The 15269-nt window shown below is 45.0% G+C and overlaps 1 protein-coding gene across 1 annotated transcript in view; it reads left to right on the forward strand.

Moving 5' to 3' along the window:
- Nucleotides 1-558: 558 nt before the first annotated feature.
- Nucleotides 559-15269, forward strand: part of AOAH (acyloxyacyl hydrolase (neutrophil)) — a gene marked incomplete at its 5' end in the record, with an annotated part of 47432 nt that continues 32721 nt past the window's right edge. Inside the window, 3 exons of the mRNA XM_010157862.1 lie at nt 559-654; nt 5161-5221; nt 6314-6413. Coding sequence (XP_010156164.1) covers nt 559-654; nt 5161-5221; nt 6314-6413 — 257 coding nt within the window. The remainder of the gene's footprint in view (nt 655-5160; nt 5222-6313; nt 6414-15269) is intronic.

A 15269-nucleotide genomic window follows, 5' to 3' on the forward strand; every position in this document is an offset into this window, starting at 1 on the left:
GCCCTGTGCGTGCCAAGCACCCCTGGGCTTCGGAGGAAAATCTGTGAGGAAATGATGCCAGGGATGCTTTGTGGTGGTCAGCACATATGTCTGCTTCGCGATGTGTCTTCTGCAGGCAGTCACACCCTCTGTTTTTCAGTTTCGGTAACTCTCTGTGTGGCTTGTGGAGAGGTGTAGGAGGCCTGGCGAGTACAGACCTGTGCCTTTGTTCTTGTGAGAAATGAGCAAGCAGGTGGCTAAGCAGGCAGTTCTAACAGTGGCTGTCCCCCGGGCTCTTTGTTTTTCATCCTTGAAAGGATGGAAAATCGTTTTCTCAGGAGCAACATCCGGGGCTGTTCTTTTTGCTCCTCTGGCATTGGCATCCTCTGTGTGATAACTTACAGGTTTTGAATAAAACCAGAAATTCACAGATATTTTTTTCCCCTTGAACACTCTTCCGCCATGGAGCATCTCAAGAAATGAAATGCCCAGTTATGCCCGAAATACTTCTACGGCGTGGGGTCCTTCATCACACTTCAGAGATAACCGTATTCGCTCTTCTTGTTTGTTTGCTTGAAGGATGCGTGCTTGTGGTGTCTGTAGTTGAACAGCTTGCACAGTGGCACAACAGCACGGTAAAGGCAGCCATGGAGAGACTGTGCAACTACATACCTGGTAAGTACCAAATAATATGCCATATGTTATGTCGGTACTGCTGCATCTCTCTGTTAATTAAAAATTCACACGCGGAGTCTGAAAAAGCTGTATCCGATTCTCATGCCGCATCTCAAATGAACGTCGCTGAAACATAGCAAGGTGCTATCTGCAGGGAAGTCAGTGGCGTGGCTCACTTGGCTTTAGAGCTGAGATTTTGTCCCAAACTTAGAATGTAAGCGGTTGTATTAAGCCCACATGCATGTGAGCACCAACACATACAGACTGCTTCCCTCAGTTTTTCTCCATTTGTCTCTTTGTTAGCAGCTTAAGAATAGAATCACTGTACGCCCAGCCACTCCTCTTTCTTGTTGATATGGGTCTTTAGAGCATCTGTGAAGATGAAAATGTTTTCAGCAGATACAGGAAGCCGCTATTGTAAAATCTCAAAAATGAGCTGCAGTTGACAAGTGTGAGATGTGAGCATTTGGTCTGCACAGAAAAGCTAGTGAAATGTAATTGATGGTACATATTTCAAAAGCAATAGCTATTCCGTGTGAATATATGTAGACTCCCATTTTTATGCCCCTTATTTTGTCTGCCCAAAGGAGCTTAGCTGTCTGAATCTGTATCCCTAAACAGGGAACAGTTTGAATGCCAGAACAGCTTTATGCCTCACAGACCAATCCTACAACTATTAAAGTAACTAGATCTCACGCTCATGATATCGTTTTAACGCCGTGAATGTAAAAAGATGGCTTAGGATACTTCGTTTAAAAGTCTTTTTTATAGGACTTCACAAATTGTATCTCTGAGAAAACATCTTGCTCTATAGACCCTAGTTTCACAGAAGATGCGTGTAGAATATTAATTCCCTCCTTTCCAAGAGACGATTTCCTGATGCCGAATGGGGCAGGGAGGTAATTGTCGTGATTCATTCATTGATAGAATGATGCTTATCTGATTTCTATTCCATAAGTCATATCCTCAGTGGTTTAAATTACAGGCACATAACCGTGAAGTTACAATTAGAAGCGCTGATCCTGCTATTAAAACACAATTTTCTTTTTTAAAATATGACATGCTAGCTTTATGTTCATGATTCACTCAGTGGACCTTGTTCCGCTGACATGTCAAGATATTTCTTTGCAGCTGCCATTCTTTACACACATAAAATCCTATTATCCCTTTTGTTAAGTCTGCATAATCCAGTTACCTTCTGTGAGATGCATGGGTACACCCAATAGAAAATAACCTGACCCTGAACTTGAACTTGAAAGGAGTGAAAAATCCTATGGATTGTGTGGGAGCTACAGTGTAACCCAATTTATCCTCTCCCGGGAGGTGAACCCTGCAGCCTGGCAGCAGTCAACAGCTTCTTCTTGCTGCTTGAAACAATGGGAAAGCTTTGGATGATCACGAGGAGCTAACCTACTAAAGCAGGCTGTGCCATTTCACCTGAAGGAACAATTGCATATTATACACATGCCTACAACTGATTGCAAGAATAACAGCAACAGATTAATGACAGTGGGACTTTCCCTTGGGAGAACAAGGGAAGAAGAACTCGTGTGGGTTTTTTTGAAGGGCTTCCTATAATTTTGATCATAATCAAGTTGGGTTTGGATCAAGCGTTCACTGAAGTTAGACGAAGTTCAAGAAAAAAAGACGTTTAGAGAAAGAGAGAGGGGAAAATTCAGTACCCATCAATCCACTCAATCCCATAGGCTGTGTAGAAAACACAATCACATCCTTATTTATATGGGAACATTTGCAGTGTGTGTGATTCAAGCGACGTGGCCAATAATCCTATGAAAATAGGAACGGTGGAGGAGGCTCTCGAGCAGACAGAAAGGCCAGGTCTGGGGGAATGGGCAGTATTTATGATGTAAGGGATGCTGTTAGCAAGAATGTGTGTTTATCTGGATGCTGGCTGTCTGCCTGATGAAACAGAGGTGTCTCATACCTGAAATGTGCTTTGAGACCGTCTGCCTCTGGCATTGCCTCTGAGTCACGCTCTGTTTCTGTGTCGGCCACTGCTGTGTAAACAACTTAGAGCTTGAGTGGAAATGGAAACACGATTAATACCATCTTTCTTGCAAATATTTATCCTCTGGGATTCAGCCAGAATTTGTGTTTCTAGGACTATGAAGCTATAGAGGAAAACTTCTGGATTTTTATCACATAAGAACAGGGCGGTTCAGGGGATCTCTTTTATCTGAAGCAGGGCAAAAGCAAGCATAAATTTTCTCTAAATTTTCTAGCATCTAGTTTGGTTTAAGCCCTTCTCTTGCCCCTGAACCCTCAATGTTATTCATTGTTTTCTCTCACTTTCTCTTCCCCTCCTTTCTGACATATGCAGCTTCTTCCTACCAGACCTTTCTTTTTGCAATATCCTCTCCTTGGGTGTGTTAGCAGAGCTGGAGGTTTGTGAATGCATGAATGCAGGCTGACTCGGAGGGCAAGTCCTGTAAATAGTGCCCGTGGCTTGGGTCTGTTTTTCTGGAAGCCGAAGCCTGAATGGCATCTGCATCTTCCAAGAGGACTCTGTGCACTCAACAATGATTTTATGTTATTGCTGTTGTTTTTATCACCCATCATGTGTTACACCATGGGGTATTCACATGTCAAACATCCTATATGCATAAGGAAATCAGCACCTAGAAATCAGTGTGACCAGGAGACCCCCAACATCAACTCCCCAGAGGTGATGGCCAGCCAAACCCTCCCCTCCTCGCAGCCACCGGTACAAGTTACAGCAGCCAGCTGGCTCCCCCAGGCCCAGAAATGTAATGAAAACCCACTGGTTTGGGAATATCATAAAGACACCATGTTGTGATGCACAGGGAAAGTGTTGAGGAAGCCAGCCACCTTCTCCTGTGGGATAATAAAGGGAGCCAGGTGCCCTGTGAACCGGCTTCATCAGAGGGTGTTTTAATCAGCATTGATACCAAATGCAGTGTTGTTGATGTCTGCGGTGTCTTTCCTTTTAGTTGAACAAGAATAAACTCTAATTCTAGCCAGGAACCAATTTTTTAACTTGCAGATTGCTTCTAAAGAGCCAACTCTAGAGAGGAGTTACGTTGCAAAGGAAGCAAAGAAATGAAGCTAATAACTTGATTGAAATAAAACACCTGGCATAGGATAAGAAAAATCAGCTGTCGTAGTTACAGAAACTGCCTGCAACACTGTGTGAGTAGGAGGGTGTTGAGGAAATTATATTTTCATTCCCTGCTATGCCTTTCTGGTCCCAGTCCTCCTTTCTTGGGGGCAGGTTGCCAGCAGGGACTTCTGCAGACCTGGCAGGAGAGCTTCTGTGGGAGCGAGAGCACACCCATGCCTGCTGATGGAGTCAGCGCTGCAAGGTTTTGTCCCTTCCCCAGAGCAAAACTACCCACCTTGTATGCCCCTGGCCCTGGGCATGTCCAGCCTGACGCTGGTTAAAACTGAATATTCAGCCCAGAGTTGGAGGGAAGCAGCTGCTTTGGTGGTTTCTAAGGCTTTCCTTTGTGAAAGATGAGGATACTCGATGTTTTCTTTCCCAAGCACAGATAGTTATCTGCCTGGGTAATGGAGGTGCAAGAGAAAACAACATCTCTCAGGAATTTCAGGAGCTGGAAGTTTATTATCACTGCATTTGTATGAATCTACCTCTTCATGACTTTTCACACCACCACCCCTGCCAAAACACAGCCTGACACCCCTTATGCAGGAGATGTGCATGGTTAACCAGTTCTCGTCTGGTCAAGCCAAGAAACAGTCAATTTTCTTTCATGGGAACTATCTGACCAGTGCTACCATCATGCCTTACCTGTATTCAAATCCCCCATCTTTCCAGAAAGTGGCTTTGCTCGGGTGCAGAGACCACTTTTTTTTACAACACTACCTTAAAGAAATCTCTGATGAGCTGTCCTCTGGAGGGCACGGAGAGCATGCTTCACCCAGATTAAAGCAAGCCACCTGAGCCAGCATCCCGAAAAGGCACACGGCTGCAGACTGTGAAAGGAAGCCAAACAGAAGTGTCAGATATTTGTTTGAATGCAATTACTCCTGCGCAACTCCTACTCTACACAAAACACGTTCTCTTAACTCACACAAACCCCAGAAGCTCTGAGGCAGCTCTAGCAGTAGCATCAAGCCCTACATCGCTTTCCACACTTTGATTTATGTATTTGTTTTCTTTTTTCTTGCAAACCTACCAATCTCTTTGTTTAAACCCCTTAGAAGATGCTGTATGATTTCTTTTGACTTTTCCACGATGCCATACTCAGAACATTTAACAAATGCTATCCCTTTTAGTCTTTATCCCATGGCTCACCTCAAGGCAGAGAAGGGCTTTAGGCAAGGTTAGAAATTCGGGTTTTCCCATTCTCTGGTATTATACTGAGGTCATAGATTCACATGCTTTCCCTTAATGATAAATCAGCATCCACCTTAATAACCAAGTCCTGCTGTATTTTGACTGTTATAAAACCAGTTTCATTGTGCTCAATTACTTAAATATATATATATATATATGTTTTCTAGAAAACCTGCAAGGTTTCTGTTACATACTTGCTGAACTTTACGGACCACACATAGCTGAACTGTAAGTATTGCTGTGCCCTCTCAGGCCTTTGCTTAGTTTGTTCTTGACGTGTGCAGAGCTGCTGTTGGACTGAAGTGCAGGAGTTTCATTCTTAAGATCACGTTATTATTAAAGCAGAGATGCTTGAGAGTGATTCTGGTTTGGCATTTGGCACCGCTATTTCTGAGTGAATAAACACAGGCTGCCACTGGTAACTGTTTTCATACTCCATTTGAATCTCAGATCAGGCCCACCTGATGTAATTAATGTTTTGAGGTTCAGCTCGTTTGGCTGAGGGAGGAATATGAATAACCTGTGTGTGCAAGACAGGTTCTACAGAGTCATCCCCCTGTACTAGTTGGCTCTTGCTTTCCCTTCTACCTTTAATCAAGCTTTCTAATTGTCAGCCCCTGCTCACAGCCTTGATACACACTCTTGGGTAAGCCTACTAAGTAATGTAAGTGATTAAAAAAATAAAATGTAGGTCATTTTATTCCTCTTTGAAAGTCCTTAGTTTAATTAACAGGGCTTTTGCTAGACCTTCTTCCTCCCTAGGGTTTTTATTTTTATTTTTAAAGCTAGCCAAGGGATTGCAAAGTGCTTACAGGACTAAGAAGTGCTATAATCAAACATTTTAATTTAATTCCTAATTAGCCCAGAGGTGTGTCCCAAAAAGAAAGAAACAATCCTAGAGCTTGTGCTTGGTGATTAAAGGTTAAGGATCTTTGAAGGATTTCTGGTTACTTTCTTGAGTTAATGATTGAACATTCATATGTGCCGAATTGCATGTGCATTAACTTTAACCTTTAAATCTTTGTCAGACTTATGATTGATTAAAAAACAGAACATTCATAATGTATTTGATTTGGGTGCTGCATATAAAGCACCGTGCTTTTTCATCATCCCAGGATCCAATTTTAAATGCTGAGTAGGATGCTGTGGCAGAAAATCGTTAGGACCTGACGCTGTACTGAGCAGCGATTACAGGCCACGGTGAAGCGAGCTGAGGTTATTGTTTGTCACTGGGGAGATTTAGCTTCCCATGGAAATAGCTTCTACTTTCATGCACCCAGAAGAACATAATAGTCTTTATTTATGCACCATTTCCTTCAGCATAGACAGGGAAATGAATGCCGATGTGGTCTGCCATTCCTTGAAGCTGTGTAAACAGGATCCAGGACAACCGCTTTGTCACCTCTACCCTCCTCCAAAGGTGAGTTGGTTTTCCACTTGTTTCAAAGCTACTGATCGTGGAAGGTCTTTTAAAGCTGAAACTGATCAGTACGGAGGCTTCCAGTGCACATGCATAGTCTGGGAAATAATCTTCCAACATTTGGAGCATGAACACTTTAGAAAATGTCTGTTTGAATGGAAGGTATATAACACGTTAGCTGTTTGGACCATCAACAACATGGTTGTTGGAAAGTGGGAATTACAGGGCCAAATTGTCTTGCACCAGTCCAGGTCAGAGAAGAGGAGCAGGGAAAATAAAACCTTGCTTTCTCTAGACTTTAGTGTTAAGCAGCACAAAAACCTTAAACAAGATACTTAGTTAAGCTTCATCTATACCACCACGTTACCAGGGTATGACAAGTTATCCCCGCATTGCCTGATCTGCTGGGACAGCCTGTGTAGGTTGTAGTTACCTGCTACAAATGCAGGGCTGTTTGACTTGGTTATTCTGTAGTGCAGGAAGTTTGATCTAACATGCATAATCTCTTGCCGCAGGCTGGACACATATTTAGTTACTGCCATATTTTTGATGTATATAGAACTGTAGACTCACAGAATGGTTTGGGTTGGAAGGGACATTAGAGATCATCCATTTCCAACCCCCCTGCCATGGGCAGGGACACCTACCACTAGACCAGGTTGCTCAAAGCCTCATCCAGCCTGGCCTTGGACACTCCCAGGGATGGGGCATCCACAGCTTCTCTGGGCAACCTGTCCCAGTGCCTCACCACTCTCTCCGGGAAGAACTTCTTCCCGATATCCAATCTAAACCTCCCCCCTTTCAATTTAAACCCGTTACCCCTTGTCCTGTCACTACAGGCCCTTGTAAAAAGTCCCCCCCAGCTTCCTTGTAGCCCCTTCAGGTACTGGAAGGTGCTATAAGGTCTCCCCGGAGCCTTCTCTTCTCCAGGCTGAACAAGCCCAACTCTCTCAGCCTGTCCCCATAGCAGAGGGGCTCCGGCCCTCTGATCATCTTCGTGGCCTCCTCTGGACTCGCTCCAACCAGTCGATATCCTTCTAATGTTGAGGGCTCCACAGCTGGATGCAGCACTCCAGGTGGGGTCTCACAAGAGTGCAGTAGAGGGGGAGAATCACAGTTGCTTGCGGTGCCATGGTAACTTGATTGCATGTCCAAGGCCTTTGCTACTTGGACACATTCATTTCTGCATAGGTGTCTAAACAGATACAGTTTGTTTGGGGATATTTTTAGTTGTGGGATGTTTGTTTTTCACGGTCATCATGTGGTCCTGGTCACACTGAAACCTGTGAGTGATGGTGGTTGTCTGGCAGTGTCGAAAAGCAAGTGATTACCTTAGGCTTCTATTTTTGGAAATCTTTTTTCCTGCACCTGGATGGGTAGGACATGTTTGAGGGCCTCATCCAAGAGCCATTGAAATCAGTCAGAGCCTTTAATGGGTTTCAATGAGTTGTGGTTTATCTCCATGTGGATTTAGTTCTGACAATATTAAAGCCTGGAGAATCACTTGCCTTAAAGGCAATAACATTTGTTTTATAGCAGGTGTGTCCCCCATATGACTACTATGCCCCAACATAGAGATATGTGGGTGTGCAACCAGGCAGGGCTGAAGGAGAATGAGTGTGGGCAGCGGAGAGGGCCCACACTGACTTGACTCAACCAGGATGTTGCCTGAACTTCATCAGATGGATTCCTTCAGAAATTCTGCATCTGAACTGGCAAAACAGTTCATGGGTTCGCCCCTCCCCGAGGTACGCCAGAGCTACCTTACTGTGAACTGTCCCTTTAATATTTGCCAGGTCTTTACTCACCCCACAATCATTCAGTAGTCTCCAGCATTTTCTGCCTTGGTAATTGCATGTTTTTTCCCTTCCCTGCACTTATAACATCAACAGAGACCTTGTCTGTGACTTGAACTGCACTTAAAGAGAGGGATGGACTCTCTGTGGCTGCACAGTGAGCTAGGCTAATGACTCTGGAGATGGGGGCTGCTTAAACTGGGGTGACTCCCATGCAGAAATTAGAAAATCTGTAGTAAAATGTTTGGTTTGTCAAACGGAGAGGACATGCTTTTACTCATGGGGTTGCTGTCAAATCTTTGGTTAGCTCTTCCCATCCCTCAGAGCAGGTGTGGGACCAAGCTGTTGACTCCTTCCACCTCCAGCAACAGCTCTGGCAGCTGCACTTTCTACAAGGAAATCAACTGTAGATGGGTGGTTTTTTTTTTGTTTTGTTTTTAAAACCAAATTTGGACTCTCATTTGCGTGGCCTGGAGACTGTTCCTCTGAGTGAGTGGCTCAAGCAAACTCTCTCCCTTCTGGGTGGTAGTTAAATCCCTTTCTGTTAAGGTATATTTGTTTCTCACCAGGAATAAGGGAATTCTACCAACAAAACAGTTTTTCTACCCCAACTGTGCCTTCCTTTTTAGCTTGCCTGGTGCCTTGAGGCAGCATGAGGAGGCTGGGGGAGATGGGAGGAGAAGAACGGTGCTTAGAGTTCATGCTCAAGTGGTTGATAAATTGCCCACAGTAACTCTGTGACAAGTCAGGCTGAGTAAAGATGAATTATGGGTGAAAAAAATGAATACACAGTCAGAGACACAGATGCATAAAATGCAGTTTACCTCACATTTGCTTCTTTGGTTTGTAATTTGATTGATCACTTCAGTTCTATAGGCCTGCAAATGTTAGCTCAGTCCTCTGCCAAGTATTTGAACAAGACTTTAATACTAATGACTGTTTTGTTCAACTCGATTGATTTTCAGGTACTTTGTTTATTCATTTAGACTTTTGGATGCCCATTTTCCCAGAATTAGTATCATATTTGTACTAGTGAAGGGAGTAAAATACGTGCAGAGTAGCTTGCTCTTATAAAGCAGTATAAAGTTCAGGTTTTAATTGCTTTTAACATGTCAAATATCAATGTGTAGCTGCCTTTTCAGTCGATAGTTTATTTTGTTCTGTTTCCATGATGTTGCTTTAGGGAGATCATGTGTCTCAAGCAAAGAGAAGCCCCTGCTTCAGAGGCCTTGCAAACTGTCTGCATAACGGAGACCCTGCAAGCCGAGTAAATGACGCATGCGTTACATTGCATACTTCCCCAGTACCTGACAAATTAGCCCAAATTAATTCTTTTTGCCAACCTGCCTGGAGCCATTAGCGCTCTGTGATTATTCTAGGAGACTTGGCTCTAATTATGAATAAAAGATAATTGCTCCATTCGCAAGGAGAACAGGGCTCTCAGCGCGGACCTGGAGGAAGAGGGCATCTAACCTGGGTAGGGTTGGCTTCATTGCGGGGGCTCCCTGTGGGCTTGGGGGAGGTGGGCTGGCCCACTGGTGAGCGGTTTCAAGAGCAGATCCTCAGTGGTGGTGGGGAAGAGTGGAAGGGTCACTTGCTCTCCTGGGGATCGCTGGCACAAGCAGTTGTCATTCCTAATGGGGTCCTGTGAGCCCCTAATTGCTGCCAGCGGCCCACAGAGCAGAACTTGGGCCAGGGCTGGAAGTGCAGGTAGATGTGCATGCATAGACTCTCCTGCTGCATGCTCCTTCTACCCGCAACATGAGTGTAGTAACACTGGGGACTCCTTCAAGTCAGGCAGCAAGATAATCACACGTGTAGGCTCACCATAGGCAGCTGAAAGGGGGAGTATCTAAAGCTGCTGTAATAGGCCCTGCGGTTTAAGCTACATCGACAGCAGAAAGAATGATAGAATCATAGAATGGTTTGGGTTGGAAGGGACCTTAAAGATCATCTAGTTCCAACCCCCCTGCCATGGGCAGGGACACCTTCCACTAGACCAGGTTGCTCAAAGCCACATCCAGCCTGGCCTTGAAGACATCCAGGGATGGGGCATCAAACTGATACTAACAGATACTCTTAACACTGGCTGCAGCACAGCTCCAAAACGCAAACAGTGGGTACAGGTATCCAAGCAAGCTGTTTTAGGTTGACAGGATACTTTTCTAGTCAAAAGAGTTTATCACCTCACATGGTGGAGGACTCTGTACCAGGTCCTGTGATCCAGGGACATTCCTCTAGCGAGTGAAAAGGGCTGAAAGAAGGGTGAGGGGCTTTAGGCATTACCTACCAAGCTCCTCTTCTGGCCCCAGCAGATTTGCAGGAGATTATTCCCAGCTTGTCTCTAGATTGTTTTAAGCCAGCTGGCCTGTTCAGTTAAATGACAATTCTTTAATTGATTTTGTTGGGGACAGAATAATGGCTGGACTTCAGCACTGGAGTCCTGCTGCAGGCCATTGATGGCCTGCAGCAGCATTTAACACTTAAATGGTCAGTGTTGGAAGAAACTTGTAGTCTTTTTTCTGCCTTCCAGAGTGCCTCTTCTGCTCCCTATCACTTTCCTGCTCCAGATTATGAGAGACCTTGTGGCTGCAGACTTTAGCTTAGTCTCCAGTAGTAGGATTTTGTTGGGAGTCATCTTATATCAGCAAAAATGCACTTACTTATGCTAATGTAATTTTACCTTACCAATATAAGCTTCATGGCCACAAGCACTCGTGCTGGTTCATGTCCCCTCTATCAGGTCTTTCACTTGACTTTATAAAAGCAAAAGCCACATCCCTCATGGACATCATTGCTGCCAGCCTGCTCTTTGACAAAATAGGAGCCAGCCAATTCTGGCTGGAAAAAAGCAACCCTTTGGGGCTTCATGAAATAAAAATAATCCCACTATTTACTCTCATTTCTCTCTCTCTTTCAGTGAAAATGTGAACTGCTTCACAGGAGGTGAGGCAGAACCAAACTCCGAGGTGGGAGTGCTTCTGCATTCCCGGTGAGAGCAGGCTGCCAATCAAAGGTAGACCTTGTGGCTGGGTCCTGTTTCCTTCTTTTGAGACCACAGACCACAAAGCAGGCAGCTGGGAGCTAGGCTAGGTCCTGGGAAGCAAGATGCCCTCCTTTTAGCCTTCCTTGTTGGAAATAAGTGAAATCTACTGAAATGTGAGTTGTTCCTGCTGCAGTCAGAGCTGAACCCTGAAGAAACAACCTATTGACAAGCGATAGCAGAAGGAACAGTTGGAGCACTAGTTCTTCCTCTTTCACTTGTTTCTCACAATTTGCCCTCCTTCTCTTCACTGGCAGAAAATAAAATGCCAAAAAAACCCTCAACCAAACCCACAAACAACCCCCAGAAACCAAACGACACAACCCCAACCTTCCACCAAATAAATCCAAAGAACACAGAGTGGTGTGGGGTTTGCAGGGTGCTGCATGCCGCTGTGCCATATGGATCCAAAAGCTGCCACAGGCAGGACTCCTGAAAACAAGTCTTGGGCGACCCACGGGCACAGCGGCATTTGGGGTGGGCGGCTGGCAGACAAAAGTGTGAGGACGAGCATCGCTGGTCGATACTGGCTGTGTTTTGCAGAGGCAAGCTGGAAAAAATAAATCCAAATGTTTCATCCAGAACACACAGAGTCCAAGTTGAAAAGAAACAGTAGTGTAGAATGAATTAAAGTCAGAGTAACTGCCCTGGCAAGAGAAAGGACCGAGTCAGCCCTTGTGCGTTTTAGATTTGGGCTTGCAGAAAAGGTCCCTGTTTTGTGTCCAGAGCACACATCATTTGGTTTGGCTGTCCTGTGCAATCGTAAAGATTCCCTCTACAGCCTCCGGAGGGTGACAGGTGGGAGCTGCAGAACAAATCCCAGTTTTCCTAGTGCTGTTTAACAAGCTCTGTAGCTTTTTGGTACCTCAGTATGCATACTTCTAGTAAAAGGATGATGCAATTGAGTTGGAAGGGGAACTGTTGGAGTGTTTTGTAAATATTCGCTCTCCTGGGAAAGAACTGGATAACAAGGATGATGAATGAAAGACAACTAAAGTTGGTTTGTGTGTTTGTTTATGATGAGAAATAGATCTGTTTGCAAAATAAGTCATTTCTGGGAATAGGTGGATGCTGTGGAGAGCATTGAGAGAAGGCAGTGAATGCAATCCCAGTGCCCCTCCTGCCCCAACCCCGTCCATGGCATGGATATCTTGTGTACTGCCAGGCAGCAGGGCTATACGGCTTTGGGCAGATGGGCTGGCTGCTCCCCAGGGCCTCCACACACCCTCCGGGCAGTGGCTGTGAGTTTGTCCATCAGCTGCTGGAGCCTAGAAAGCCCCTTCCTCCGTGGTCTTCCCATGCCATGGGAAAGAGAGGAGGCCACTTGCTAACCGAGTTGCCGCGAGAGAGGTTGTATGGGCTGTGTGGCCTTCAGTGGCAGGCTTGACATCCTGGTGTCAGCCAGGGATTGGTGACAGGTGACCCATGAACCAGGAGTGTTTTCTCCCAGGTAGGTGTTTCAGCTGCCAGTCCTCTGCGGCCCAGCTTGGAGTTCTGGCTGAAGTAGCTTCTGCAGCAGGAAAAGATCTCATCCTTAGCATTGCAGAGAAAGCATATTCTACGTGCAGGGGCAGTTCAGCCTTTCCTCCCTTGCTTCCTGCTCCACTTCTGAGAGCAAGAAAGGTCTCTCCTCCCCTGCCCAGCAGAAAGGATTGATAAATCCTACCTCTCTGGAAGTTTTTCATCTATCATACTCAATCTTAAGCCATTTTCCTCACCTGTCTCTCATTATTTGATTGCAGAAATGACAGCAGCTGCTAACGTACAACACACTATGGATGCACGTTTGCTTTTAGGGACAGCAATTGCCCAGGGGGAAGAAATTAGAAAACAGTGTCGTGGCTCATTCATAGCATCTCTCATCTATTTGTGACATACCCAGATTTTTATAAGACTACAGACACAATGAATTAAACATATATTAGGCACATATATTAGCATGATACATATTAAATAACAATAACCTCTAAGTCTATATTCCATGCTGCTTAAGCTTACTCTTCCTTATCCCTTTATATTGTTCACTATACATTTTTGACCCTTGAATACCACAGTTAATTAATTTGCTTTCAGTACTGCCTAAATCAATTGTAATGACATGTTAAATTTTATCCCAAGTTAAAAAAAATGCAGGTAATGGTTGTTTTAAATGCAAATGTATGCTGCTTTAATATTCCAAGCTGTCATGCCCATTGTTCAGTAAGGTGCCATCACTCAAGGAATATTTTCCTTTTTCCAAATGCTTTAATACTACCACTTGGGGAAGCACACTTTTTTCCCCATGTTGAGTTCCTGTGGCTCCAGCCAGATGAATAAACTTGTGCTGAACTTCACCTCGGAGCCCTCAGACCCAGTCGGAGTCAAGCTGGCAGTTATGTCCTTGGGCTGGCCTGTAGGGGTGACTGATGGCTGGTCATTGTAAGACAGAACACTTTGTCCTCGCTAACAGTTTTGATCAGAAACTAAGTGGTAACATGTTTGTGATACACCGGATTTTTCTTTCCATTTGAAAGCTTTTAAAAAGTAATTTGTTTCTATCTTATTTATTTATTACCAACCCTCAAAGCGTACAGAACAAAAGCAGTTATTTCTTTGGAAGGAGGGCAAACGGGCGGTATTTTCAGCCTTCTTCATGCTGAGCTCTGCAGGGAAGGACTGAGGCCATCACGCAGATGCTGCCTCACAGATAGAGCTGTTTGCAAAGGTGGCCTAATAAATGCAGGACAACATATGGGAATTATCATCACTGAGGTGGAAAAATATTGTCCAAAAGTGAAAATGGAGCAGCAGAGGGGAGCACGCCGGTGTTACCCTGCCAACAGCAAATGCTTTTGCCTGAAGTTTGCACCCCAGTCTGCAAGCTGAGCTCATCTCAGGGGCACTCAGCAGCTGGCTTTCTCATGAGCAGGGCACCCATACTACAAACTTAAATCATCCTCCCAGGCTCCTGTGACTTCTTCTTTTTTTTTTTTTTTTTAAATTGACATTGTGGGATCTTTTCCTATGTGAAGATATGGCTGAATTTAGAAATTGTTTTTCATCAGAGCTGTTAAATAGTTTGGACTGCATGATCGTATCTGGGGCATCTCCTCACCTCCATGGCTGGGAAGAGTCTTTGTGGCAGGAAAACCAGTGTGGTCCTTCTGTGCTGTGGTTAACCCTTCTTTTAACCTGGTGCCAGAGGGAAACAACAGCACGGTGCAGAAACAGTGCCTGCTTACTCCCCATCCCTCAGCATTTAGCCAGGCAGGACCCAGGGCTGTGGACCAGGCAGGATGCAAAAAGGTGTTGGTTGAGGTTTTAGCAACGGCAGAGCCTTGAGGAAGGCTCAGGAGCAAGACCTTGGCAGTGCTTGGCAGTTCCTGGCTGTGGAACGTGGCTCTCAGTGTGCGTTCAACCACCTGCACCCATCCACACATGGCACATCCGTACTCCTGCTGCAGCAATGCTGGTCCCTGGCTACCACTCGCGCTCATAGATGATGCCCCTCACACAGAATTTCCTTTCCTCCTTTGAGGAGCATATGTGTAAAGGGATTTGAGGAATTATTGGGGTATCACCTGTAGCTGACTTCTTTGTAATGCATGGCCTTATAATAGCCAACCTGATCTCCTTTGATGAGGATGCATTTCCAAGGTCTTTTCTTGCAATGATTCTCCAACTCATCCTTTCTATTTAGTATCCTCATTGTGAAGGAATCTCAGAATGATTCTTCAGCACAAGTTTGCATGGACCCAACAGAAAAACAATCTTACCACTCTTAGCCAGATCCTGCCCTCCAGGGCAGGTATTCCCAGGATAAAAAGCTAAACTCCCTACACCCTCAGCAGGAGATTTTCCTTCTAAACTCTCTTCCCTGCTCTATACCTTCCTGCGCACAAGCTATTCCCCTGCTGGAGTGAACCTCAGCCAAGTACAACCGTTATCCATGCAAGACCAAATGTTTCCTCTGTACCCTTCCACAGCAAGTCAGACCAACATTGCACCCGTAACCCCCTTTTGGCCACCTGACAGATG

This window comes from Eurypyga helias, unplaced genomic scaffold, assembly GCF_000690775.1.
Source record: "Eurypyga helias isolate BGI_N326 unplaced genomic scaffold, ASM69077v1 scaffold8028, whole genome shotgun sequence".
Classification (NCBI taxonomy): Eukaryota; Metazoa; Chordata; class Aves; order Eurypygiformes; family Eurypygidae; genus Eurypyga; species Eurypyga helias.